Source organism: Anopheles stephensi, chromosome X (genome assembly GCF_013141755.1).
Source record: "Anopheles stephensi strain Indian chromosome X, UCI_ANSTEP_V1.0, whole genome shotgun sequence".
Taxonomy (NCBI): Eukaryota; Metazoa; Arthropoda; class Insecta; order Diptera; family Culicidae; genus Anopheles; species Anopheles stephensi.
Genome location: NC_050201.1, coordinates 7,567,004 through 7,594,774, shown reverse-complemented (window position 1 = coordinate 7,594,774; position 27,771 = coordinate 7,567,004). Strand labels below are relative to the sequence as shown.

Sequence of the window (27,771 nt, the reverse complement as noted above, 5' to 3'; positions counted from 1 at the left end):
TTTATGCTTCGTTTCTAATTGTTTTGCTTCCGCCTTTTTTTTCTCTTTGTTCGCATTCAAATGTGTTAATTCGCTAGGGGGGTTTTTGTTCAGTTTTGTGTTTTGTTTTTTTTTCTTTCCTTCTCTCTTCCACCGTCTGTTAGCATTCACCACCACAATTACTGCGTTCCGCTCAGTTCGTCCTCCGTAAACGAACAGCTTTTCTAGCTTACTGTTGTTTTTGTTTGTTTGTTTGTTAAGTGTTGCTTACTAATTTGAAATGATAGCAGAAAATTGAGGCTCACTCAACACAAACCACATACACATTATGGCGTTCTTTTTTTTTTTTGCTTTTCCCTCACATTAGACAAATAAAATAAACTTAATCACGGATCAAATAAAACAGAAGATAGAGAAAGAAAAAATTGATTCTGTAATTTGGGTTTTTGAAAAATCAGTTACGATTTAAAATTTTAAATTTTACGCCAAAAATGAAACGCACACACACAGAAAGAAAATCGCTCTTTTAACTTTCTATCGCATTTCCATCAAAATTGGTGGATAATCAGGGTTTTCCCCCCACTTTTCCGATTTTTCTCATCATCATTTTGCGTTCTCCTGCTGATTTTCTTCTTCATTTTTTTTTGTTTTGTTTTGTTTAAATTGTCTCAATAGTAATCACAGTTATAGATTTCATCGCGCGCGCGCGCTCCTACTGCTCCTGGTCTAACTCCTGCCCAACAGGGGTGACCCCCTTCTTCCATCATATCCCCCCGCGCGCCTTCATCACCACCATACAGCTTCTACCGATACACGTGCGCCCCCCCCCCCCCACCATTCGGGGCCACTACACGCACCTTCTTCGTGGGGTGAGTTTTTCGGTTTTCTTTCTTTCTTTTTGTTTCTAAATTTTGTTTTAATGTTATTCTATTTGTTTACTACAACTACACTGTCCCGCGTTCTGTTCCTGCCACACCGAGCAGCCGCATTCATCATCATGTGTTCGTTCGTTCCCATCTGCTGCTTGAATTTATCAATGATTTTTGTCTGTTTCCCTCCCCAACTCCCCCTTTTCGTTCCACCATTATTCATAAATTCCTAAACACTAATCGGTATAATATAGCTACTATATGCTTGTCGCGGGCCTGCGCCACTCTCTCTCTCCCTCTCGCATTGATTTCTCCTTCGCCTCGGTTCGCCGGTCTGGGTTTGTTTTCTTCTCCCATTTTTATAACTATTTGCTACTATTATCATTATCAATGTGTTTTTTTTGTTTGTTTGTTTTGTTTTGTTGTTTATTTATACCTATGTTTGTTGTTGCTGCTGCTGCGTGTGTGTGTGTGTGTTTTGTTACTTCTTTTTTTTGTTTTTCTTTTCTGTAGTTTAACCCCGTTTCTTTGCTGGCGCATCACACGTGTAAAACAAAATTTGTAAGAGATTGATCCTTGTTTTTTGTGTTTGTTTCGTTCGCCTAACAACCTTGTGGGGAGTTATTCTTTTAGCTCTTCGCTTTCTCTCTCTCTCTCTTTTAATCAATTTTTGAGCCTTCATTATTTTATGGTTGTTGATTTTTTTCTCTCTCTCTCTCGCTTCTGTGGTTCTGCCTTATTTTGTTGTTGTTGTTATGCTTTAGTTTTCGTTGCTCTATTCGTTTTGGCTAATAATAAACGGGGTAATGAAAGCGGCTGTATTTGCGTAGTAAAGGACGAGAGACCGTTCCCCGTCCCAGACCGACGACGTGTTTGTTTATCACTGTGTTTTGCTCCTGTTCTCTCGTGGCCATTACGCTTACCACCAACGTTTTTGTTTTTTGTATCACCTTTGCTGGCCCTTTCTATGCTTCCCTAACCCTTTCCCCCCCCCCCCTCCCCTTTTAATTAATGCTGCCTTTTTCCGTGGCTTGGAAACAGTTGATTTAGTGGATTAGCTTTCTCTCTCCCCCAGAAACGAAACCAACCGGCGGTACGTTTCGAAATGTTTTCTCCTAAGCGCTTAAAGCTGACGGCAGCGCCTTGGATTAAACCAGCCGAAGAGTGAAGACACTTCCTACCACTGGTAAGCAGCAGCTCCTCCTACGTTCTTTTATCCCTCTCTCTCTAGTTTCCCTACGCTAGCGGGGTTCATTCTCAATCTCACATACAACTTTCCTGTTATCCTGCTTAATGCATTTTTAAGGTACCAAAAACAGAAAAAAAACATTATTCCAGTTCAAGGGTGTAAAGTTTTATTTACAGCAGATCTCTCATCACGTTTTTTTGCTTTCCATCCCGCAATCGTCGCGCCCTATTCTATTCTAATATTTTCGCTCCTGTTTTTTTTTTTCTCTCCAGAATAAAAAAGAAAAACCAACCCGCTTTTCCATCCACACTACCATCACGATTTCGCTTTTCATTTTCGACTAAAAACAATTTCAATCACAAAAAAAATATATTCCCGGAGCGAGAGCTTCACTTCACACTGGTAGGGTGGTGGGAGGGGGCATATACAAACAAATGGAAAAAAAAACGTAATAATTTTGAAACAAATTCCTTTCCTCACTGACTAAAACACGATCGTTCGCTTCTCTTTTCCGGGTGGTTTAATTTTGCACCAGCTTGTTTTGTTTTTTGCACCCCCAATCGATAATGCGGAGCCTTTATGTATAACAGTTGACGAGTGTGTGTGTGTGTTGGAGGTGTTTGTATGTGTGTTTCTGAGTGCTCCACCAGCGTCCATCAGCACGCCACTTGAAATTAACATCAAACGATTCGATTCGGCAAGTATGTACGAGATACAAAGAGGCTCTCTTCTTAAGGCTCAAACCGACACACGATAGCGAATGTATAGTAGGACTATCGCAGACCATCCTCATCTCTGCCCTCACACAGACAGCTCATGCGCGGCCGATACTAATGGCACAAAACAATATGACCACCAGGTAGGAAAGGAACGGTAATGAGCTTTGATGATGAGTTCCGCGAGCAACTCGATCGATCGATAAGCTGAACGGTATAGGATCCAGATTGAGCGCCCATGCTCGAGAAGCTGTAGAGAAGAGATCTCCCCCAAGAAGGTCGTAAGGAGATCGAAATGAGACTTGCAAATCATGTACAGTATTACACAGCTTTCTAATGCAAAGCCTAATTCAACCAAACGGTGTTTTAGGGGGAAATATCTTAACCGTGCACCACATGATCCCTGCTAAACAAATTTCGAGATTTAAAGAATTATATCACTTTGCGAAAGAATTAAAAAATAAAGGAGGTACACAATAGCGCAAAAAAAAAATTAAACACATAAAATATACTCTGGGTCATGTGCATGAGGAAGATATAGAAAAAACCAACTAACTGACTGCATTTAACAGTTGTTCAAATGGAAGCGATGTTTAGCCTAGTGTATCTCGTAACGCACATGTCGCCCCGTTTTTTTAAGAACATAAAAGATGATCCTGCCCGGTGGAGCGCAATTTTGTAAATGGGTCCCGTTTTTGTTGTTGTTTTCATTGTATATGTGTGCGTGTGGGTTGTGGATGGGTGTGAAATTGAAAGTAGCATTCCGCGGATCGCTTTCACTTGGGTGAGTTTGCTTTTTGCCTTTGCTTCGCAGCGCTGCTGCACATACAATTCGGTTATCACTAATATTGGCGAGGGGTGGGGGGGATTGGTAAACGTTTTCCGGTCCCTTCTTTCCTCCTTCCCAACTGCCTAGCTGCGTAGCGTTTTGCGTGTTCTATTGATTAATCCATTTTGCCTTCCAATAGTATCTGCGTCGCATATAATGTTGAGTTAGCAGCAAATCAGCAAGCAACAGCTTGCGCGCAGCCATTTTGTTTTTTTTTCGGCGTGGTATCACAACGTCTTAGCGCCAAACACGGAAATGGGGAGGGGGGGGGGGGGAATAAAGGGTTAAGAAGAAAAAAAAACAATCTCTTATCCCTGCTCCCGTCCGTTCAACCGGAGCGCGCTCCCAACCAGAGTAACTATTATCCCTGCTGTTTATATATTGCTATATGCGTTACACTTGTTCTTGTTCCTCTGCTCCATTTAGTATGTGTTGTTGGGTTTTGTTTTTTCGTTTTCGTTTTCTTCTTTTAGCACCGTTTTCCGCACACACACACTCACACTCTTCTCTCTCTCTTTCGGTCGCCTTAGTCCTTGACTTTTATACTACTTTCTATTACTATTTACATTTCACCTTTCTCTCTCTCTTCTTTTACGTGGCAAAAAAAAAAAAGTTCCAATTTCACCGTCCAAAGCTCCGTCGCCCGAGAACCGGCAAGTAACGCAAAACGCATTTTCAAAACGTCCGTACGCGGGGAAAAGAATAAACCTCCCTTTTTCAAATTTAAATCCCATCCTCCTGTAGGGGACGACAAAATGGGGAAAAGGGGAAAAGGGGGGGGGTTGGGATGTTCGGTGTGCTGGATAAATTCAGCCAATCCGCTCTATGAGGCACACGTTTGCTAGAATTTATCTGCGCGGCTTCCTACTACTTACTACTATTACTACTGAGCAGCAGCAGCACTAACCACGATTCCAACTATGCGCCTTCCGCCCGAGCCCAGCAATTCTGTTTTTGGGGGGGTGGGGGGGTGGTTTGTGGGTGGTGATAGTTTGTTTGCGTGTCCACACAGCCACAGACTGTTGACTGTGCCATGAATTCGTTCCTGTTCGTTATTTTTTTTTTCTTCTTGCCGGGATTTGCACGCTCCATCTCTAAATGTTTAGCTTGTTTATGTACAGTTTTATAGATTAATCGTAGCTTCTTCTCCCATCCATTTGTTTTTTTACATATGTCACTAGCTAGTCAAATTTTTTACGGATTTTTTTTTCCTGTTTTTGCTGCTGCATTTTTGTAAAAGTTTCGCCCTAAGGAGTGTGTGTCTGTGTGTTTGTTTTTTTTTGTCGTCCTGTATCCCGGGGCTTTCGTTCGTGTAGGGTATACGTGTGTGTGTGTGTGTGTATATGTGTTGTTTTTTATGGCTAAGCTTTGTAGTACTCTGCTTGTTAATTCCCTGCACAGAAAGGAGAGATCTTTGCAATTTTGCTTCCTACGATTGAATTCAATTTTACACACACACACACGCGTGACAAGACCAAACATTATTTAGCATGGAGGAACATGAAAAGGGTAGTAATAATAAAATTGGGGAGCAACAACAAAAAATACACAGTTTGAAATTAGATGCTTTTTATAAAAGCCCCTTATAAATCCTATAGAGCGTGCTTAGAGGTGTGGTGGGGGTGTTTGTCAAAATAAATAAATTTAATAAACAAAACGCACACACACACACACACGAGAAAGGCAATTTAAAATGGGGATAAAAAAAATCCAAAACACAATTCTAAACTTTTAAACCGAATTAAAGCTTGCTCCGTACACACGATTAACGAAGCTTTTTTTTTTTTTTAGATTCGCACAGATATGCTGACTGACTGACTGACTTTTTTTGTTTTGTTTTAGGTTGGGCTATTACCGAGAGCATCGTACCATCGTTGTGTTGTGTTTCCTTTTTGTCCTTTCCGTTTCCCTTCCGGCTCTCTCGCTCTCTCGTCCTCGTTTTCCACTAAGCAGAATGGCGAGCAAAACCACCCTTGAGTTGTAAGCGGTCAAGTAGTGTGTGTGTGTGTGTGTGTGTGTGTGTGTGTGTGTGTTAGTGATCACTTTTGTAATATCCTATTGCGCCATTTTGCTTTTGCTTTGTTTTCGAAATGTACCCACATCCTTCTGGGGCTCATCCTTCTGCTTCACCTCCTCGCTTCCGGCACGCCTATAACAACGTCTATAACAACAACATCAACAAAAATTGAATACCCTGCTCCTGCACACACACACACGCGCGCCGGTGCAGAAAGTTGCACAATTAGTAAAACTACACCATTTGCTCCATTAGCTGCTGCTGCTTTGCGTCGTGGTCGTGGTCGTTGTTGTCGTACCGCCCGCACGTTCCTCGTTCCTCCATGCTGGGGGGGTGGGGGGGGGGGGCGTTGTTTAATGTCGCGCACGGACTAGGCAATATGTTTCCGGGGTGGCGGGGATACGATAGCGTTTTGTAAAGTTTAGTTCTTGCATTGTTTACTAAATTGGAATTGTCCCACTAATCGCCAGGATGCTCCGGGCAGCTACGATTCACCTCAAACCATTTGTCGATGCATCTGCGTGGGATAGAAAGCAACAACAACATCAAAAAAGTGTGTGTGTGTAAGAGCGTATGAACACAGCTTATCGGCCGGCGGCAGCTTACCCTTTATGGTAGATGCATAAACACGGTAGTCTAGCAATGATATCACCAGGACATAGATCCTCTAAACAAATGACACACTCGCCTTTTGCATCGGCTAAACAATCCTCTGTAAAGGAGCGAGAGAGAGAGAGAGAGAGGGAAAACGTTCATAAATTCGTTCAGCGTAATGGAGCTCGCTGCTGGCGCTCGAAAACAAACCATTATATGATAGACGAGGCTTCGTTAGGCACATTACTAAATGACACTCAATGTCATCAGGCGTCACAAATTTGCTACATACTGGACATTTTATACCTGGCAGTAGGAAGAGAAGAGAAAATGGCGTTAATGAATATCTATCCTTCGGTTTCCTTCACTTTTTTTATCCAACCATTGCTTCCCCCACCAGGGATGATTCCCTGTGTGGGCGGTCGTACTACTCCTATCATCAACTAGGAGCTTAGCCTGCTCGCTCGGTAGGAGAGCTACTAGCTGGAAGCTTTCCTTACGCACAGCACAAGAAGAAGCACCAATCCTCATCACTCATCACGCGCGAGAGGCATATGTTTTGAATGCGGTGGTGTGTATGGGGATGCGCGAAAATGTGTACAGGGGGGTATGGGGGGGGGGGGGGGGGTTGGAGATTTGAAAACTCACCATTTATTGACCAGATATGAGTAGGTAGTGATGTTGCGTACACTCTTCCCAAAGCAAGTGGAGCACTAGCGGCGGCATTTTCTTCCGCTGAGCTACTATCGGGATCGGGATTAGCGGATGACATTTCGTACGGTGCGCCTACGAGTAAACAAACATACGGATTTGAAACCATCGTATGAAGGGTATGGGCATGAGCGGGTGAGAGTGTGGCAGGAAGTCAACGGATCGATGGATGTGAAGGGGAGGAAAATTTGTGTATGTGTGTGTATGGGGAAGTATGGTAAGCAAAATGAAAATCCCGAAATTCTACGCAATAATACTACAGCTGACTAAATGCACGAACATGGATGATGTACGCTGCCGGTAAATGATACATTAACAAAGGACACAGGCACACAAACACATCCTCAAACCAAAAGCTTCGTTTCCCAATTCGAGACCATTCCCGGAAGTGAACCCTGCACCTTCCCAATTAAACAAAAGAAAAAAACAAAACTAATCCGCCCAGCACACCATACCTGCCGTGCCGGACACGACGTCGCTGCTACTGCTGGTGGAAAAGGTGCGTGCTCTCGGACTCTGCTGTCCACCATTCGCGGTGCTCGCTTTTATTCCCATCGCCTCGGGTTCATTCAAACACACCAGAACTGCCCTGTTTCTACTTGGCCGCTGCAACCGCTCTCAGCACGGTTCGATTGAACGGATTCGCTTGCGAGTGTTGCTGCTGCTGCTAGCTACTACTGCTCTGTCACAGTGTCTGGAAGGTTTTGTAAATGTCTGAAACGAAAAAGGCGAAAAAAATGGTTTCAGTGATACACAATCCCGGCTACAAACATCATCACGTTGCAATATCGAGCAGGGGGGTAGGAGTGGAGGAAAAGCGGTAGGGAAAATCAGTTAAGAAGATGAGCTGTAAGCTGCTGCTGACGATGCAATGCTCCCTTTTCCTGGCAGCCCCCCCCCCCCCCCCCCAATCCGGGATCTTCTCCACACCGTTCATGACCGTCGAGCATGGAATGTTGGTATGTTGATAGAACGAGACTGCAGGGAGTTGATTGGTGGCAAATACACACACACATACACAATGGGGTGGGTGCGTACACATTTTCCTGCCCGGTTGTGCTACTACACTTGTCATCCACGATCGTCAAGGCCGGGACCCGTGGTGGGCAGTAAACTCTTACCGCCTAGACAACAAAGAGTGTCGTCGTCAGGCGAGCTTCCGGCGGGCGGTGCATTCCCTTTTCGGCAAACAAACCCACCACCACCGAGGCAGGGTGGTGTGTGGGTGGGGCATAAGCAGGAGGTTGGTTTACGAAAGATGCACCACCTATTTGCACTGTCACTGCCAGACCGTTTTTACTCCCATCGGGCCACAGAGAAGCTTCCTGCATCTATCCTCCTGGTGACGGCTCTGACAGCTAGACAAAGCGCTAAAACACACACACACACACTCCCTGTGCGAGAGGGTGCCACCCACTCGCCCTCCTCCTTTCCTGTTACCTTCCTGGCGCTTATTAGATAAACAGACACAGGAAAACAGGGACACACGGGAACACACGGGAGGTGTTGTAATTGGCTTCCGCTTTTCTGCTGCTGCTGCTGGGTTGAACACGCTGGGTTATGTAGCTTTGCTTATGGTGAATGTTGATGTGTGTTGATCGACAATTAGTTGCCCGCGATGGGTGCGGAGAAGATGCCAGTGATGGGGTGGTGCGCGATGGCTGCAATCGGTGTTCTTTTCGGTACCGTGTTCTTTCTTCGACAAAAAAAAAAAACCTTAGGAAAAGCCCAATAATGATTATTGCACAAGGTTTTGCTTGCTCACCCGTATAAACCACACGCATACACAAGAACACACACACCACAAGCTCGCTACGACGGCGAACGGCGATGCCTGACGTTTCTTGCTCCGTGTACGGTGCTTCTCACTTCTCACTGCTCACCCGTGTGTTGTGCTGATTCGTACCGCTCACAACACACACGCAGAGAGACACAGAGATTTGCCGGAATTGGTTCACTTTGTACGTTCGATTCGATTTTTCACACCCCAACAACAATACAGCACACAATTGTCGCCACTAGCGCCACAATCAACAACAAAACAAAACTTCACACACAATCACTCACACGTACACAAGGGGGTCCTTGATCGCCTCACGCACTGTAACAGTGAGTCGTCGTCGTCATATCGCATCACACATCACGTCCCCGTTGGACACTACCTTCTGATATGACGGGTGTGTTGTGTTTGTAGTGAATATGCGCACACAAATCCTAACACACCGCACGGCTGTCCCCAGGCAGCATACCCGCACCCGCATATACCGGCGCAGCCCGACAAAAGATCAGGTCAGATCAAGTACAAATGTCGCATCGCTCGTGAGATGCTGGCTGAGGCTGAGCTTTGTTGCTGCGACGATGTTCACTAGCGAGGATTCACACGCACACACGGACCGGAACACGGGACAAAGTGATGCATCAAAAACAAAACCGAAGCAAAAACGCAAATAAAAAAATAAACAAAAACGGCTTGACGTTTCTTGCTGGTCGCGGTACCGTCGCGCAACTCACGGGAGAACACCAACACGGTTGGGTCAACTTTACAGTGCGATATCCTGCAAAGAAGAAGAAAAGATATTTTTTCTTAGTTAAATTGTTTAGGAATAATAGAGTTAATATTCATTGTTGCCTATTATGTGTGTGTGTTACGCTTAAATAAACTAGCACACTTGCGTGCGTCGTGCGTGACTGGTAAGAAAATTCACGCCAATCATACATTCGTCTCACTATCGGTCTCGCTCTCGCTAACCGCCGCTAGGTGAAATGTCAAGTTTGCTCTTAAAAAAAATACAAGCAAAAGCTAATCGTCGCTACAAAACCATCCAAAACAAATCGCTTCCCGCACGTGCATGTGTGTGTGTAGCACACTACGTAACTACTTTGGGATGGTGTGTAGACACACACAAAAAAAGCGCCACCTTGAAAAATAGGGACGCGTTTCGTCTAATTTTAATGCAATGTTTTGATTGCGGAAATGACGACACAACGGCAAGAATTGTGATCTTGCGGGAGGATTGTGAAGATTTTGACTACTTGATCCGCACCCAGCAACGAAATCAGTCTCGTGCTTACTTGCTGATTGACAGTTCACGAATCGCAGGTTTTCTCAAAAGAAAAAGTTCGAGAACTGCGAAGGACCGGTGAATGTCCAGAAACCTTAAGCTTAATTTTTAATCAGAATCTGGAAGAAACGATACTAAACATCTAAAACAATGACACAGACACATTGGAACAGAGAAAAACCCCCACCGAAAAAGAATAACAACTGTCTACGCCAAACGCAGAAATAATAGGAAAATAAGGGACCAGACAAGAGATAAGGGAGACTACTACTACCAATATGAGCCTCACTTCGCGCTGGTGTCTTTGGGTGGGTAATACACAGATCGGTTGCAATAAAGCTGATAATCTTTCACCATACAGCCCAGTTTAAGATAGTGCGCAGCTGTTTCTGCCGACAAGCGAAAGGAGCAATAGTTTACACTTCCGCCTTGAAGTACAATACGCTGATCTCGTGTACGACGCTTTGTCACAAGCGGGGGGGGGGGGGGGTCTGGTGAGATGCTGTTGTTTTTGTTTGCGTTTTGATAATGGAATAAGGGCACAACCATCATCGGCACACTTCACCGTGACAATTTTACCGTACAGCTGCTAAACGGCGAAGGAAAGAGGGAGACAGTTTGGATAGTATACTTCCTCGTTGCTTGACCGATTGACTTACGGCACGGCACAATTAAATATAGTTCGATCTGTACATATGCTTGGAACACACACAAACACGTTCAGAATATTGGGTGAGATGACAGCGGAAAGCAGAGGCGGAAGATCATGGCTCGGTTTAGAAAAAAAGAAGATTCGCTTTGTTAGCTAGACTGCCGAGAATAGATAAAGCAGAAAAAGCCATTCCAGGTGTTTCCCGAACGTCTCTCACTATAGTTAAAAAATGTAGGAATATCTACTAAAATCTAGTGTCCCAAACGGTCGACATATTACGATGTTTACTTTCTAGCAATACACCGCAACGCCACCAACAACAATACTGACATGGCCATACATTTTCAAAAACAGCTCAAACAGTGCGTGTGTGCGTTTAATCTTCAGCAATAGACAGCTGCTACACAGTACAAAAAAACAATTTCGTTAGACATCTTTATTCCATAAGCATAAAAAGAAGGAAAGATGAAATACGCCGGACACGAATGTGGTTCACTCATGGCAAGGAAGGTTCCGGACTTCTCAGTAGTAGCACCCACACATAGGCATCGACAGAAGGCTGTCATCCCACATGCACATTCGCAACAACACATACAACACCGCTTACTATCGAACGATTTTTTAAACGGATTTCGTAAAGGAAAATCGTAACGTATTTCGTAGTAAAAAGGATGTTTCCCGTATTGTTCGTTTTTGCTCTTTTTAACTTTTTACGCACTTGCAGATGCATTTGCCGCGTGTGTATACACACTTTCGAGGCAACTAACCACACACACAACTAGCCTGCGATACGTCCCTTTTTGTATTGCTTTTAAAACAACCGTGATGCGCGTGATTGTTCGAACCGATTGTCGGCTGGGGGGCTGCACACATTCCTGTACTATAGACACAGTGTTTTGGGGGTTTTTGTATCGGTATGGGTGTACATTTCTGTACATTCGTGTGTTGACTGTTGTGTGGTTCCTCGCGAGCTGCGAAGGAACTTTAGTGTCGTCTTACTAGCGCGCATACTAATAAAACGGACACACACACACACACACACACTGTTAAAGTGACACTTGTGCAAGCTGCTGAACAGAAGGAAGCTAGTGAAAAGCGAGTTTTCGCCCTTTTTAACACTGTGCACTACACCTCCATTTCGCAAGGCTTTGTTGTTCTGAAACGCTTCTTCTTCACTCTCTCTCTATCTTGTTTTTAGAGCCACAACCGACTGACCTGCAGCGACAAAGATGCGGCACACGATACGAGCACGGCAGCAAGTAAAACCGGAAGAAACCAGTGGAAGAATCGAACCGAGAAGGCACCGATCCGAACGAAAACGAGCACAACCACTTACTATATTGCGTTGTGCTGGTAAAATTCGTCGTCTTCGGAAGGTTGGGATGGGTGAGGCTGGTGATTGGGCGATTAGGGAGGGTAGGGGGTGAATTGGAAGCGGTTTAACATGAAACGGATGGACGAACAAAGGAGGGTAATGTTGGCTGTGTGTTGTTGCACGTTAGACGAGAATGTTAGGAAGGGCTGTGCGGAGGGCTGTGTACCACACACACACACACACACACACACTTGGACACAAGCTGACCGTGCAGGTCCGTGACGGGGGTGCGTATATTGAGATTCGTACTACTCTCTGTGTGTGAGGGGCGCTGAGAAGTTGTGCGCCTGTGGCTGTGACCCTATCTACCCGTGCCACCCACCCAACCCTGTGCCCCTGTGTGGCGAAGAAACCCGCTTACAACATCATCACACCCACGAAGCGAAGAAGGGCTTCTCTCTCTCTCTGTATAGGCTGGCTAGCTGGCTGGACGTACAACTTACCATCCGTTTTTCCCCCGTGTGTTCGTGTGACAGTAGTCCTGCCCTGTAGCGGTAGCGAAAAAAAGGGCTGTTTTTCGCCTTGGTCTGGCACTGCACGGCACCACAAATCTTTATCACCCGCCGACTGGCACCACTATTTACTCTGTTGCTGGCACTGGCTGCTGCTGCTGCCACCGTTGCTAGACGGTACTGGTTCAGGTTCTGCACAGAATATACGCTTTTCACCGCTGCGGGACCCACGGCTATCTTTTCATCTTTTCTAACACACTTGGCCCAGACATCCGACCCGTCTCGAAGCGCACGCAAACAGACACACACACGCGCGACGCACACACAGTCCGAGCAAAGGCGAGAGCCCAATTCTTGTGTGTTATTCTTTCGGGCGAGCTAAATGGTATGTGTGCGCTAATTGGTGTACGACGTTCCGAAAGGCGATTACAGCGTACCATCACTACCGTTCGCTCCGGAGCGTTTCGGTGTCCGTGTGGTGATGGGTGTCGGAGCGGATCCGACTGTGGTGAAATTCATTCGTACAGCTGGGCAAACGCTATCTGGTACAGCGTAAGCGAGGGTGATTTCCATTTGAACCAATACTATTATTCTCTGTTTGGGATTAAAGTCTGAATTAAGACTAACCCCACTCACGAGCACTCACTTTTCGCCACTGAGTAACAGGGTGTTTTTTCAGCCTTTTTACTATAATTATTTATTTCTTTATTGCTTATAATTATAATGTATTATTATTCAAACAATCTTAAACATTTTTGCCCAACTTTTATCTAAATTTAAGGTATCTTAGTAGCGAAAAACGGGTGCTGTTTGTGGGGGAGGATCTTATTTCAAACTTAAGCCTTAAATTCTTGGATTTAAAAAGATCGTTAAATGCAACGTTTTAAGTGGGCAATTTTTTTTCCTTCTGTTCTGGCAATTTTTTAATAATTTCCACGATACTATTGCAAGCTCAGTTCCATAGTACAGGTTTTTCTTCATACGGGTTTTCACAATTTTGTATTGGATTTGAAAAATGAAATATGAAAAGCAAAAGGGAGCAGAACATTAGCCAAAATGATTACTGTCTAGCCAACAGCAGTTGTCTTTAATAATAAAAAAGACGAAAAATGAGTATAATAACTAGTATAAATAATAAACATCCTATCGAGAAATAATTTTTCTTCTTGGCCATATTGACCATTTTACGACCAAATAGAAATGCATTTTTTTCTAAATTGATTTGTCCTAAAGAAACAGTTACAAAGGCAAAATTGTAGAAATATTTAGATTTAACGAAAAGTTCAAGTTTTTCAACTGCTAAATTTACCTTTCTGCAACTGCAAAATTTGACCGAAGAAGTGATGCCTATTTGTTGCAACAATTCAAAATATCGAAATAAGTATTACTTGATAGCTAAGATGGAATTATTTTTACGGCTTGTTTTGGATCAAGTTTTGTGATTGAGATATATTTCAACATGCAACACATATGTTTAGTTATTATAAAATGACAAATAAAAAATATTGCTCAGGTCTTCCTCTTGTGTCAATTTGCTCCTACCCTGCTGTAAATGTTGGAGCGGATTAGTTCTCTCTTGTTGTGTATTGTGTGAAATCGAGGAAAGGGAGTGAGAGAGAGAGCGAAACAAAGTGCGAATGTGACAGGAAGAGAAAGAATGTTGTAGAATAAATACAAATCGAGCAAAAAATCCTTTAGTGGACTCTACACCAGAACTGTGGAAGGCGAGACGAGTTTTCCTGGTTTAGAATAACAGCAATGCGTTCCTACACACGATGCAACCGAAATAAAAAATAAATAAAAAAACACTAAAATATTTTATTATTTTTCTATATTTTTATTTATTAAGTATTACGGTCCGATGCCGTATTGCCACCACCGCATGTGGTGACTGTGAATTACATTCACGCAAAAAATAATCAAACAAAACTGGCTAGGCATTTCCTCCTAGTTGTTTGCCATATCCCGGGCATGCTCGGTTAAAAACACTAAAATAATTATTTAAATTTTATTCATTAACATTTGTACAGCTACAGCTTCACACAAGAAAAATATGTGATTTATTATGTTTTGTTTTTTTCCTGGTAAAATCATTTAAACGTACTCGGTTAAAAATCTTGGACTGGAACGAACTCGCCGTATTAAAAGGCTCATTTTATGGCGAGCATGTTCTTGAGAGCATTTTACGACTCTGAAGATCATACCAACTAACCTGCCCGGGTTTAACGCTGCCTCGTTCCTACATCGTCGGTTAAGGATTGCTAGAAGCAATTATGCTAATTCGACTGATGAGACTTTTTCTTAACCACCAGGAACTGATTTGTTTTTGTTTTATTGCTGATGGGGAGAGAGCCCTACAAAGGGCTTCAAGATACGGGAACAGACCGGAGTAGATGGTCTGGACCGAACGCGTCCCGTGCTGGTTCCGTGTGGGAGTGTTGGCCGTGTAACCTCAAGGGGATTGAAGTACACGCTTCCTCATTGCACATCGTATCCCATACGCCCTACGTATCCCATCCCATACGTAGGCAGATCTGCAGGTGACCCTGACGGTCACCAAGAATCGCTTGAACCGTGTCAAAGGATGAAATGAGCGAGCGATCGTAAAATGAAATTGCACCGGGTTTATGATTGGTACGGTTGGTTGTATAAATGCAGTTGAAGTAATTTATGATGCATCGCTTCAGAACTGTAACATGTACCGTTTAATTTACGATGCTGTTTTGCAGCGGTTTGTTGTGGCTGGTCAGTTTTACAGTTGCTTGGTTTGTTGTTGTGGAACCAAAAGTAATTTATTTTAAACCATAAAGCGGTGTGCAATCGTCATCTGGAAGTAATTGAACTAGTACGTTTACTCCAAGAACTTCGCGGACCGAACAGGCCAACTGGTCCCGGTCAAGGGTTTCAGCTCTAACGTAAGAAGCTGACAATGCTACAATTGCACGACGAAAGCACCTTCGAGTGCGCTTCAAGAAGTTTTTTTATGTTTTGCCAAGGGCACCAATGGACGAAGAGCATCGCTCATAGTTGCACGGAGATGAATATCACTCATGATCTGTCATTTATGAGTACCTCACATTTATTGTTATACAGCCTTACTCCCCTTCACGCATTTGAGAGATTGCAATGGAAATTTTTAATTGGTTAGTTAGTCAGCCAAGAGCCATATTTATTAAGTCGGAGGTCGTTCAAGAAAAAATGTCCAGCACTTCGTGATTTATGATAGTTCGGTATTAATCAATGTTAAGGGAATGGCACTACGTTGGTTAACCTTTTTTTTTATTCCTCAATAAGCTGGACAGTTTTCTCTTAAATGTTAGCTTAAATTTCTTTTAAACTCCTCAACTTGGCTGCTGATGAGTACGGGTTAATCAGAATCAAATTAAATGATGGCATGGCTAAATGGAGCATTGAGAACGAGGCAATAGAATCAAAATTTGATGGGATTCTGGGGATTTGAACCCTGATTCTACCATGTGTTTGGCTGGCTACCCCTTGATAACGCAAAATAATTCTAGCACTAAAGGGAAAAGTCTTTCATTTCCGACTTGGCCTCCGGAGGTTGATCGCGGTCTTCGAAAAGTGCTTCCCAACTTGGTCGAAAGAATTTGGAGAACTCATCACCAGTTCTGCGCTGTAGTTGTATAGTCAGCAGATAACAACTACTCCTACTTAATCTGTAAAATAATGCTGATAACGCTCGCTGTCCCAACGCGTTGGAAGTAGACTAATCCTGGTCCTGGTCGATCCATAGATCTCTAGATTGAGTAGATCAGTCTTCACACGGCAGGACCGGAGTTCAATTCCCACCCGGACCGTTTCCCTCATAGTGAGAACTGACTATCCAACTATGCGTTAACAAAAAATCTAGTAAGCCAGAAATGGCAGGCATGACCTAACAATGTCGTTAGGCCCAGAAAGAAGAAGAAGTAGGATCGAAAAGGGCATCGATTTTATTTAGAAAAGTAATTTCAGTCACTTTGTCGAGGAGGAAGCACGTCTCGGGTAACCATACGATGCTTTAGCTCTCGATCGACATGACGCTGAATCTCGTCGCACTTGATATGGTTCTACTCTTCTCTTTCATTTGTTACATGCGCCTCAAAAACTCCCTTCATTTCCCTTTTCGAATTCAATATCCTAATATACAAAATTCCGCCACCTCTTCCGCTAGCATCCTAATCCTAATTAAGCCATTAATTAGCCATCCTAATTTTTTACCATTTTTATTTACCGAACACGAACTACTGTTAATTTGGCGATAATAGAGCACTGTAAATTGTATGACTTTAAAATTGACTCCAAGTTATCACAAGAGATGAAATAAGTCAAATGACTCATAGTTTCATTAATCTGCCTAACCGACCAACATATATGGGCATAGATCAGCTTTATGTAATTTTTGGCCGATATCTTCTTCTTCTTGGTCTGCTTAGGGTAGAACATGTCTATTAGACAAGGTCCGGTTAGTAATCCTAGTCCAGGAAATTTGGTCCAACCATGACTACTTCCGATGTCCTACAGGTTACACTCCATCTACACCCCTTAACGCATCGTCCTGAATGGGTCACTGACGGGCATGAGTACGGCCTCCCCATGCATTACTATGGCAGATATATAATAACGTGGGTGACACACAAAGAGTTGATAAAAAATAAGAAAATTATTCCCCTGTACATCAACCGCTGTATTTGAGTTCTAAAAAGAGACTGCTTGTTCTTGCTTGTTTTCCCCTAACCGAGGCCTAACTCAAGGCTATTGGTGTGAGTGAAAGGTAAAACGAATATTCCCTTTCGCTCCTGCTGGAAGAAGTCTGCATCGCCGTCTTCTCCGCAATCGCGAACGCGTTTGGTGTTGGGGGAGCAGCGATGACGTTGGATGAGGGACACGTTGTGCATCGACTTGATGGAAGATCACGCGGTGTACCGAGGTGTGTCGAACCCTATGTCGACTAACGAGGGCTGGGGTTCGTCTGGGCGGAAGGTTTGAAGATCAAACTTCCGACTACTACTGGTGCTGCGTCGGTGCGTGTAACGTAATATTTAATATATTTATGTAAAAAAAAAGATCGAATAGAGCAGCGCTGGACAATCATCTTTACCATTGGGGAGTTTTGTGTTAGAGCGAAAACCGTGCTGACTCAATACACTCATCGAAGTGGAGCGACCCGACCGCTCAAATGCCTCAAATGCCAAAATTACTGCCGGGACGAAAGTATCGGAACGGAACGGAAAAAAAATGAAAGTATTGGAATGGAAAAAAATTGTCTTGGACCATGCTCCGGACCATCTTTGGCGGTGTGTTCGAGCATGGAGTGTGGAGGAGAAGGATGAACGATGGCAGGATACGATGGCTGGGGCTTGTTATGAGAATGCCGGACTCATGCCCCGCCAAGAAGGTATTCGTTAGCGACCCTCAGTTCGGCAAGAAGCGTCAGGGAGCACAGCGAGTTCGTTGGCTGGATCAGGTGAAGATCAGGGAGACCTGTCGGAGATCGGATGCCTACACGGATGGGAAGCTGCACCTTCCAGCTGCAAGTTGACCGGGCCATGTCACCACGACGTGCTCTTTAAAAGAGTAGGCCAATGATGATGATGATCGGAACGGAATTATTTTGCAAAAAAGTATCGGAACGGAACGGTCCGGTCAGATCAGAACTTCGTTTTGCTAGGTTCGAACCGGAACGGCTAACACTACTAGCTACAGGCGACAGCGGCGTCGGTCTTCACACGGCAGAACCGGGGTTCAAATTCCATCCAGACCGTCTCGCCATACGAAGGGCTGCTGACTATTTTGCTACGGGTCGGGCAGGCCCAGACCTCTCGAGGTTGTAGTTAGGTCCAAGGAAGAAGAAGCTGATAATTTTATCTTTGTTTTAATACTTAAAAGTGTTAAGCTATCCTGAGAGTTTAATTATGATGCTGGAAGATATTTGATTACTAAATGGATGATGCATACCATTATTGGAAGAGCTCGAGCGTACAACAGCTCTGACGTACGAAACCATGTGCGTACTTTAGCAAGGGCAAGATCCGTTTGTATCTGAGCAATGAAGAGTGTAGTACACAGTGGGGAGCGTAAGAGTTCTACACGAGAGAAACGTTGCTAGATGAGATCGTCGATGAATAGAATTTTTATTCCATCCACAATCACCACCGGCACGGGCATTGCTACTTGTGTTCCGATTACGATCGCATCTGCACGTCGTAAGGCTATTGGCGGTTACTGCAGCCGGATAGTGCGATATCAGCGCACCCCATTACGGTGAAAACAAACATATCGAATTCGGACTTCGGAGAGAAGCCCTATACATTTGCGTAGTGCAAGTGCAAGTTTCCGCTCAACTATCGTTGCAGATGTGTAGTTCCGGGTATCAGGAAATGAGGGGGCGTGACGAGTAAAGTGCATGCGTAAAGTGGTGCGTTTTGCGGGTGAAAGCATTGCGTAGGTTGTTAGCTCTGACGGAGAAACTTTTATCGCTTTGCTTGCAGTGACATGGGCTGAGTTGCTGACGGTCAGGGTCAGTCAGTGTGTGTGAAGTGGAGTGAGTTGCGTATGCAGAATCCAATGCTCAGTCATCAGTAGCTACAGAACGATTGGTATAGTTCAACCGCGTTAGCAGGTGATTCCAGGAACGAGCCAAGACAGGTCTCACATCGCATTATAGATTCAACGTAAGTATGAGCTGGCAAAAATGCCGATCATAGGCAGAAGGGCAGTGTGCGAGTGAATGATCGTCTGGTGTCACTATCGTTGGTGCATTGGTGACATCACTAAGCTTATTTTAGCAATACGTCCATCTCTTGATTTTCTTTGGAATTTCAACCTTGAGAAATCTCCCATTTCTGACTTGCTTGACTTGATTTTACTCATATCTGGATAAACAGTTCACCGACTATTCTATTATGCTGATGCCATTGGGCGACCCGGTGGTTGAAGCGACAATGTCGCCGGTCTTCATACGGAGTTCAAATCTCATCCAGACCGTTTCCCCATAGAGAGGACTTACTATCCAACTACATGGTACAGGAAGTCTATTAAGCCATTTGATAAGCTATTTTTGTCTATTTAAGATTCGATAACCGGTCCACCTGTGTGAAACCTGCTCAACTGACCCCTTGTCCACCAGAATGCCTCAATTTTAAGTTTAACTAATAAAGTTCGAGAAAATTCGATATCCAGTAGGATGAAATGGTGCACAAGGCAGCTTCAATATTCTGTATCTCTTCATGGGTCCCCTAGATCATTGCGGGGCCCTGCAAACGGCGAAATATTTTGAGGGATAACAGTCTTTTGGTAGACGAGGCTCCTTGGATGAGGCTATTCTTTCATGTCTAGGAGGTAGTTGGCGACCGCCTGGGGTGTCGTGGACTAATTCATGTAAGGTGTCTGGTAGCAGGGGCTTCGCAGAAGGAGCCTTAAGATGGGGCCTTAGTATAAGAGGCCTTATTCTTCGAGCCTCATGTTAGAGACATCGAGGAAGGGGCTAAGTAAAAGAGGCCTTATTGGATTAAGAGGCATTGCACAAAGGACGCCGTGTAAAGAGTCTTGCCTTGACCAGTGGAGGATCAACCCTGGAGTGGAAGGAGCGGCCGCTCGTGGCCTCTTCGGTTAGGGAGGCCTCGTCGGTGAGGGAAATACTGTTGGTCTTACTCACAAACGAGTCACAATTAGAGGGGCCTCAACTGCAATTCTGCGTCGGGCTTCCAAAGACCTTAATCCTTGATTGATCCACAGGATACATTGCTAGTCCTTTGGTAGACCTGGCCTGGTAGAGTCCTCCAACTACCATTTGTCCTAAGGCTTTCAAGATGCTTGATCCACCGCTAGTAGGAGGATTATTTCTTTTGGATTCACCCTGCACGATTGCCAACCACTTACACCGAGCTCTGTCTGTGGCACCATAAAAATGTATTGCTCAGTCTGTATGATAAAGGAGAGGGTTTGCGCCTGGGAGTTATGCAAAGTGTAGCCAAATGTGTCTCTTGGCTAATGTTTGCTCTGATACGCCTGATGGCAGGCAATAGGAACAAATGTGTATTGGTCGTGCCGTGAAAGACCAGAACGTTTGATAATTCTTGCTCATCGCTAGCGGAGCACAACTTGTTGTAACCCAATAAACATCAGAAGCTGTAGAACGAAGTTATTTTAACCTTCCTAAACCACTCAGCTAAAGAATCGGTTTGGAGTCCTTGTCGCTCCACTTTTTGTGGTAGCGACATTCCGACATTCTGTAGCATTCTCCGGTGTGTTTTGTCTTTCGTTGCCTTCCTTTCGTCCTCTACCCTAGCCTTCCACCTCTTACCTTCCCATCCGGTACGCGATCAGTTTTGCACAGTCCGACGATCCGCAACCATTCCCCTCTTCCTTGGGACTTGTGGCTTGTTCGATGTGATCAACAGTCCCAAAGATAGTCAGTCAGTTCGACTAGGTCCAACGTTCGCTATTGTGCTCTTCCCGTTATTAGTCCACTACCACCACCAAAGGTTCTTATCACCTTCTCCTTCCTTTCCCATCCAAAATCCACGGAATAGGCCGTACCCCGTCGTTCATGAGGCCTCTTTATTGGAATGATTATTGGGCAAGCTCTTCTTATTTTAATTGGTCTGTTCTTTGGAGCTTTTTTTGGGACATTGGATCTCGTCCGACACGATTCCTTCATCTGATAGACTCCTGCTCGAGATCCCCGTTTCTTTCCCGTAGTCCCATACCCTAGCTCCCCTGGAAGGCAAGGCGTCTGGCAACCGCCCAACATTATTGCTTCTGTATCTCTCTGTCTCATGAATGCAAAGAGATAAATCTGCTTCTTCTTCCTTGGCACTACAACATCGAATAGTCTCGGTCTACCATTTATGGCTTTCTGTTACTTGATTTAACCCGTAGCTAAGCAGTTAGCAGCCCTGCGTACGGGGAGGCCGGCTGTATGAGATTTGGCCGCAGTCCAGTCCTGTGAAGACTGACGCCAATATTTTACTAACTTACTTACTTATACGGCGCAAAAACCGCTTCGTGGTATTGGCCTGCTGTAACAATCCTCGGTACCGCTCACGGTCCAGCGCCTTCGTGCGGACGCATCAACGCCATCACTCCATCTCAGTTTGGGCCTACCACGCCTTCTCTGTGGACGACTTAAAACAGGCCCGACCCAGCCCCAGATTAAGATAAAATTAATCGATTAAGAGGGTTACATCTTCGTTTTGGACAGAGTCCATTTCTCAGAGGCGTAGGTGAGTAATGGGACTATGAATATTCTATTCGGTATTAGTTTCGTCCATTGCGACAGGTATATGGAATGGATAAGTTTCCTCAGGCTATAGTATGACCGGTTGGCTGCCAATACTTTTGCGCGTAACTCGGAGTTTTGATCCCAGAAAGGTGAAGTTTTGGACGCTCGCTCGATCCTTTGGTAAGCTTCTTCTACATAGGAGAGCTTCAAACCGATGAAGTCTATGCCACAAGCGTATGCCAGGATCTGGATTGACTTACGGAAGATGGTCGCCGAAGTTTCCACACAGACAGGCAAGCCCATCTCCCTAGCGCACAGGCCCTTGGTGGTAGCAAAGGGCCGTGAAAGTTTTCCAGCCACCTTCACCTGGCAAATAATGTTGGCCATTGTCATTCTTACAAGCCTGGTAAGCTTGGCCGAGATTTCAAAAGAGGCGCCGTTATCATCTCGCCATAATTCTTCCAATAAATCCTTTTTCTTGTGAAAAGTTTCACCAGGGCTCTGGAATTAAGCTTTGCCCAAAAAGTTTGATGTTTGTATTGATGAATCTTCGAAACCAAAAACATTGCCCTAAAACAGCAAAGACTTTAAAAAAGCTCCATCGAAACCTCTATGCAATATTCTGGCCTTCACGGTATCACTCCTAACGCGTTTAAGCTACACCGTAAGGATGCGGGAGCTTTCTCTTGTCTTGTGCAAGGATCCTACCAATATTGTCATTCTCCTTTCACGTTAGGTTGTGTGCGAGCAAGAACCCATTGGAAAGTTGTATGCGCATGTTCGAAAATCCTTTTCCTCGTTTGAAACCATCCCTCGCCTTCCAAGGACAAGGACTTTCCAGACGTGCCATAAAAATGAGCCATGTTTATAGCATCCTATAAATAGTCACCTATAAAACCCGAGAAGAATTTTCCACCAAACCGATTGTTTTTCTCACTCGAAGCAACCGTAACGACATTCAATTTCAGGGAGGGCTTTGTATGTACCAAGCCACAGGTACGGTACGTGGTTCGTTGTTGATTGATTTACAATCACCGTTTATGGCAGACCAGATAACGTCGCCAATGTTTTCGCAATGGAACGCAATGCATCGGAATCGATAATTTCTTTCGCATTATCACAAATTATTGCTGATTGCTACTGAGTCAGCACCGGTTTTCAATCACAATGGATTGCCGAAATTTTTCTCCCTAATAACGCTAAATAACGTGCCGTAGTGTGCCAGTAGGCGATGTTTTTTTTTTGTTGTAGTTGGTTTTGCCCTCCCCCGAAAGTGGATCGGGTTGTCCCGGTCACGCGTACACGCGTAGCTGCGCATGTTTCAGCCTAACCCGGCACTACCACCACATGCTGGCAAACATGCTGGCAGTGTGGTGTTGTGATAGCGCACAGGGTGCCATAAAACGGTTAGGACCGTTTTCGCTTTCGGGAGTTTTGCTTTTTTTTCTTCTCCTGGCCACTACCAAGCTCGGGTCGGAATTTTCCTGCTGGATCGTTTTGTGTTGCGATTGCAGCGCAGCAGCAGGTTTGGCCAGTATTTCTGCATCTTCCGACTAGTGTGGATGTGATCATAGTACCGTGTGTTTTCGTGAGTGTGATCCTCTTCCGCTTTTGCCCATCCAGACAGACTGTGTGTTTGAACGTCAACGGTTAACCGCGTGATTTGATGCAGTGGCTTCAATTTGGTTTATTAAGAGGTGTAGTTTGTATAAAATGACGTACGTTGTGTGACAATTACAAGTGATTCGAGCTTTCTTTTTTTTCGAGTAAATTAAAAAAAAGTGAATTGCGTGACCACTAGATAAAGCATAAACCCGAAACAATTTTTCCTCGCGCTTCTATTATTCGCATTCCTTCGCAAAGAAGAAGCACTCTATTGTTCTGCTGCTATTTGCCCGAGGGCGGGAAAAAGACATAGGAGTGAGGATTCATCGTGCAGCGTGCCCGACCAGCCAAGGACAATCTGCATCTGAAGTGCGGTCGCCAGCGAGTGATTGAATATTTCATTGTTGCATCGGAACGTATTCTTCGTCGAAGGGGGGGATTTTTTTGTTTCGTTGCCTCCATTTTGCTTTATCCCTTAAGCTTACCAATGTACCCAATGGTGAACGGCGGGGGATACAGGCAATTTGAATCGTACAGATGGCCATTAGTTGAATCCTTTATGCAAAGATAACTTAATCCGACTGGTTTGAAATGTGTGCGTTTTTTTTTCGAAGTTGCAATCGAAGGTTTCCACCTGTGAGCGAAAATGTAGAAATAATTTTCCTTACCTACACTCTATCGGTTGGAAAATCATCAATTATGAAAATGTGAAGATTTTAAACACAAAATTCTATCACCAACAAAAAAGCCCTTTTTAAATGTTTAAAATTGAATAAATCAATTAAAATGGTTTAAAAAACTCTAAATAGCAAATTATCCTTTAAATAATGAAAAACTTTCTAATGGAGACGCCTGGTGCTTTGTTCGAAAACTAACTTTAGTGTTGAGTGATTTGTGAGTTCCTCTGACAAAAAGTGATTGTTTAAAAGTGTTACAACAGAGAGATAAAAAAATATTCCTCCCTCCCCCCTCCTCCCGAAAAAAAAGAAGTTGAGCTGCATTCCCTCAATTGCAGCCAATTAGGCCTCCCGCAATGCACTAGCTCAGCAAAAAAAAGCAAAGAACAAAAAGGTTCAAAAAAGGGTTTCGTTTATATTAGCTATGGAAAATGCAATGTACCCGCCGGCTGTTAATAGCCCTTTTCCGTAGCAGAAGTGTAGTGTCTCAGTGTGGTGTGCATGTGTGTGTGGTTGAGAAATAGTATCTAGAAGGTCTCCAATCAAACAGTCAGTCCATCTGAACCCATCTGGCCTAGGCCAAAACAGTGTATCGTATAGCCTGCAAGTTAGTTGTTCATCGGGACGACCATCAGCACACTTACGCTCTTCAATCAATGCCCTGATTGTTAGCAGCACACAATTGTTCCTGTGCACGGGGAGAAGGAGGAAAAAAACAGCACACAGGACCGTACAGGTAAGATTGGGGACGGATTAGGGTGGCTTTTCTCTGTGTCTGTTGAAAATCTGTGCGAAAAGCTGTGAAACGGCTGCAGTGTTATTGAGCATGAAAATTTAATTAATATTTTATAGTAGGTCTTTCGAGTAGGGGGAAGCTACCTATGAAATGCTACGCGAAAGGGTAGCCATTAATGATTCAATGCGGTACGAGACCATGGATGTCCGAACAAAGTGAATTTTATTTCGATTTCTGAGCCATTGGGTAGATAGAATTCTTTGAAAACTAATTAAGATTGTTTAGAGTAAGCAAATACGATTCAGGGTAAGAGTATTGTTTTGCTTTAATATTGTTTCGATTCACACTAAGCGCTTAATGGAAAACAGATTGCCAGCATTGCTTACCCTAAACCAATCGAGCTCAGGTTCCAGCAGCGAGATGTGATAATTTTCCTCGTATCACCTAATTTTTGTGGTGTTGCTGAGAAACTTGTTTTCCATTGCGTGCATATTACCACTTATTAAGACAATATAAGCAGAGTCGCATCAGCGGTAATTGATGGGGGATTTAATGGAAGTCATTAGATAGAATTTTGCGGGCAAATTTTATTTCTCCTACATAAAATACACTTACACTACCTGGAAACAATTGTGCCATAATTGTCATTATAGTGAAAATAACCTGATTTAAAAAACCAAAGCTAGCTTCTTTGATTCTATATGATGGTACCCCGTAACGTTCCTAAGACGTGCGCAAGATAATTTTACCAGGAAAAGGGTGACTTTGTCTGTCGATCTCCAATTCGTAAGAGAAAAAGAAAGGAAGATTTAATTAGGTGTTACGGAAATGAGTGCGGTTTGATGTTAATTAATTATAATTTAATGTCAATAATTAATTTATTCGACTGAATTGTGGCGGATTTTGTCGTAACCAATTTATTGGCAGAATTGTCTGGCCCGGGGGTGTGTTTTCTTTTGTGTCCCATGTTTACACACAACAAATTTATCCTTCATTTGTACTTTCAATTATCATATTTCCGGACGGTTTTTACCAAGAACCCACTGTTCCACTGTCGAGTTGTTTTTATGCACCCAATTTTCCCATTGTTGATGGTTCATTGTTTCAGACAATCGGTTGCAGTTGAGTGTTAAAGGATTGTGTGATGGTGACTTTTAAACGTTGCCTTATGCGCTGTTCTAAAATTGATGTTTGGGGGTTTATTTAATTCACTAAGCTGCATTTCTGGGTAATTGTGCCTGTAGTATTTGGTGGCGGTGTTATTAAGCTAAAAATTGTTCGCTCTTACAGTTAAAATCTATAAACGATGCCTCGTATGATTTTTTATGGCCCAATGTTATTGTTTTCCTGGTTTGGGTAATGACATTATTTTTACTGGCGTTTGGTAAAATTGATTAAAGGTTTTCGTTTATTCATTTGTCGATACAATTCCTCGAAACAACAGAACCGATTTATGTGAAATTTTCGGTGCATGGTTCTAGGATTCATGGGGCAGTTTGATAAAACGGCGGTTCGGCGATAACGGAGCTGATCTTCACACAGCAGGACCGGGGCTCAAATCCCATCCAGACCGTCTCTCCCCGTACGCGAAGGACTTACTACCTTGCTACGGGGAAAATCAGAAATTGCCAGGTTGAGACGTTTCGAGGGAGGTTGTACGTAAGGATAAGAAGCCAGGCTGAATCAATTTTATAGGACAATTTGCAACATACCATAAACTGTAAGGCATAATTTAATTAAGAGTGAAATGCAACAGTTCAAAGGTAAAGGCAAGTACAGTTGGTGGCATCTGATTCAACTAACGCCTTCAATCGAACCAGTCTTTAATACTGCTATGCTGGTGGAATTTAATCTTCTTATAAGTGAATTCATTATAGAACTTAAAAAAAGCCTTTCTAATTCGCCATATCAACAACCTACGCTAACAAGGATGTTAATTCCACATCAAGTGCAGCATAATGTAAAACAGATAGCTTCCGGAAGATATGAGACACCGCATTTTTGTTGTTGCTATAAATAAAGATTGATCAGACGCTTTACTCAAATGTTCAAGCGAATGCTAGCCTTCGATAGCTCTCTGGAAAATGCTAAGGGTATCAAATCTGCGCCCAAAAATCAGGTAAATTTCTCTCCGTCCAGATGGAAAGGATAAAATAATTGTAGCATAGTTCGTTTTCCTCTTTTTTAAAGTAAGGTTACTTTTGAATAAAAATTATAAAACTGCCGATTTCTGGTGTATTGGTAACTGATTCTCTAGTAGCGCCAATCTTCCCACGACAAGGTCGATGATCAAATCCCAACTAGACTACTTCTTCGTACGAAGGACTGAATATCCAGCTAGTAAAGGGCATACGGCCTGCTAAGCTGGTTTCTCTAGTTGTGCTGGGAGATTACCTGTTAGAGAAGAAGAAGAAGAAGAAGAAGCGCAAGTCACAAAAAGCCAGAAATGATAGACCGAGACCTTTCGAGGTTGCATTACCAAGGCAGGAGCAGAATATCGTAGTCAATAGCTACGAACGCTTCAGGGAGCTATCGAATCTTAGCATTGGTGTGATTATATGATTTGACAAAAAATTGGAACAATCTTTAAGATTGAGGCTAACACCGATTAGAAAGGAAAGTAATTGGTTGCATCGGATCATACGGCAGGACCTGGGTTCAAACCCTATCCCAGGACCGTGGACCGTTGTGAGGACTAACTATCCAACTACGTGAGTATCATTAAGTCTAGTAAGTCAGAAATGGCAGGCATGACTTAAGAGGTCGTTTGGCCAAGAAAAGAGATAGAGACTCTTAAGACCTCTGTTTGACTGTATAACGAAGGGGGAAAAGAATCTTCGCTACAGAGACATAAAGTAATCTTCACTATTAAAACTAACTTACTGCATTAGAGCTAGGACGGGCAAGATGGCATATTTCGAGAATGAAGAGAAGCGGTTTTGGATCTATCGTAATCAACAATCAAATATTAAGAGCTGCATCGGCCGAATAAAACGTTAAAATATATTCTTAAGTTTTTTTGTTTATAGCTGATGTAAATTTAATGGAATTGTTACGTTGAAGAGTCTCTTTTAGAAAATAA

General features: G+C 43.6%; 2 protein-coding genes and 1 long non-coding RNA gene across 27 annotated transcripts in view; 2 read left to right on the top strand and 1 right to left on the bottom strand.

The window, feature by feature from the left end:
* Nucleotides 1-34: 34 nt before the first annotated feature.
* Nucleotides 35-12,844, bottom strand: LOC118517385 (E3 ubiquitin-protein ligase znrf2-like). 6 transcript variants are annotated; one of them, XM_036063436.1, is made up of 8 exons: nt 12,437-12,844; nt 8,670-9,459; nt 8,345-8,600; nt 7,360-7,618; nt 6,842-6,979; nt 6,404-6,499; nt 6,206-6,311; nt 35-6,116 (listed from the first exon to the last, which is right to left on the bottom strand). In XM_036063436.1, the coding sequence occupies exons 4-8, from the start codon at nt 7,457-7,459 to the stop codon at nt 6,059-6,061; spliced, it is 498 nt and encodes a 165-aa protein (XP_035919329.1). In that variant the 5' UTR covers nt 7,460-7,618; nt 8,345-8,600; nt 8,670-9,459; nt 12,437-12,844; the 3' UTR covers nt 35-6,058. The 6 variants fall into 6 exon arrangements, with proteins under 6 accessions (XP_035919329.1, XP_035919323.1, XP_035919327.1 ...); XM_036063430.1 differs by lacking the exon at nt 8,345-8,600; XM_036063434.1 differs by lacking the exons at nt 8,345-8,600; nt 12,437-12,844 and adding an exon at nt 11,955-11,974.
* Nucleotides 9,466-12,616, top strand: LOC118517386. The gene is made up of 2 exons (XR_004908297.1): nt 9,466-9,595; nt 11,817-12,616. It is a non-coding gene; the product is annotated as an uncharacterized LOC118517386 (long non-coding RNA).
* Nucleotides 12,845-18,594: 5,750 nt separating the features above from the next.
* The window catches only part of LOC118517381 (RYamide receptor), a 104,022-nt gene continuing 94,845 nt past the window's right edge, over nt 18,595-27,771 (top strand). Inside the window, exons 1-3 of one of the 20 annotated variants that reach the window (XM_036063409.1) lie at nt 18,596-18,863; nt 18,937-19,119; nt 24,086-24,689. The gene's annotated coding sequence lies outside the window, so the exon portion shown is untranslated. Of the gene's footprint in view, nt 19,120-22,900; nt 23,390-23,890; nt 24,690-27,771 lie in introns of those variants that run through there. The other 19 variants (XM_036063428.1, XM_036063423.1, XM_036063418.1 and 16 more) reach the window with 19 other exon arrangements.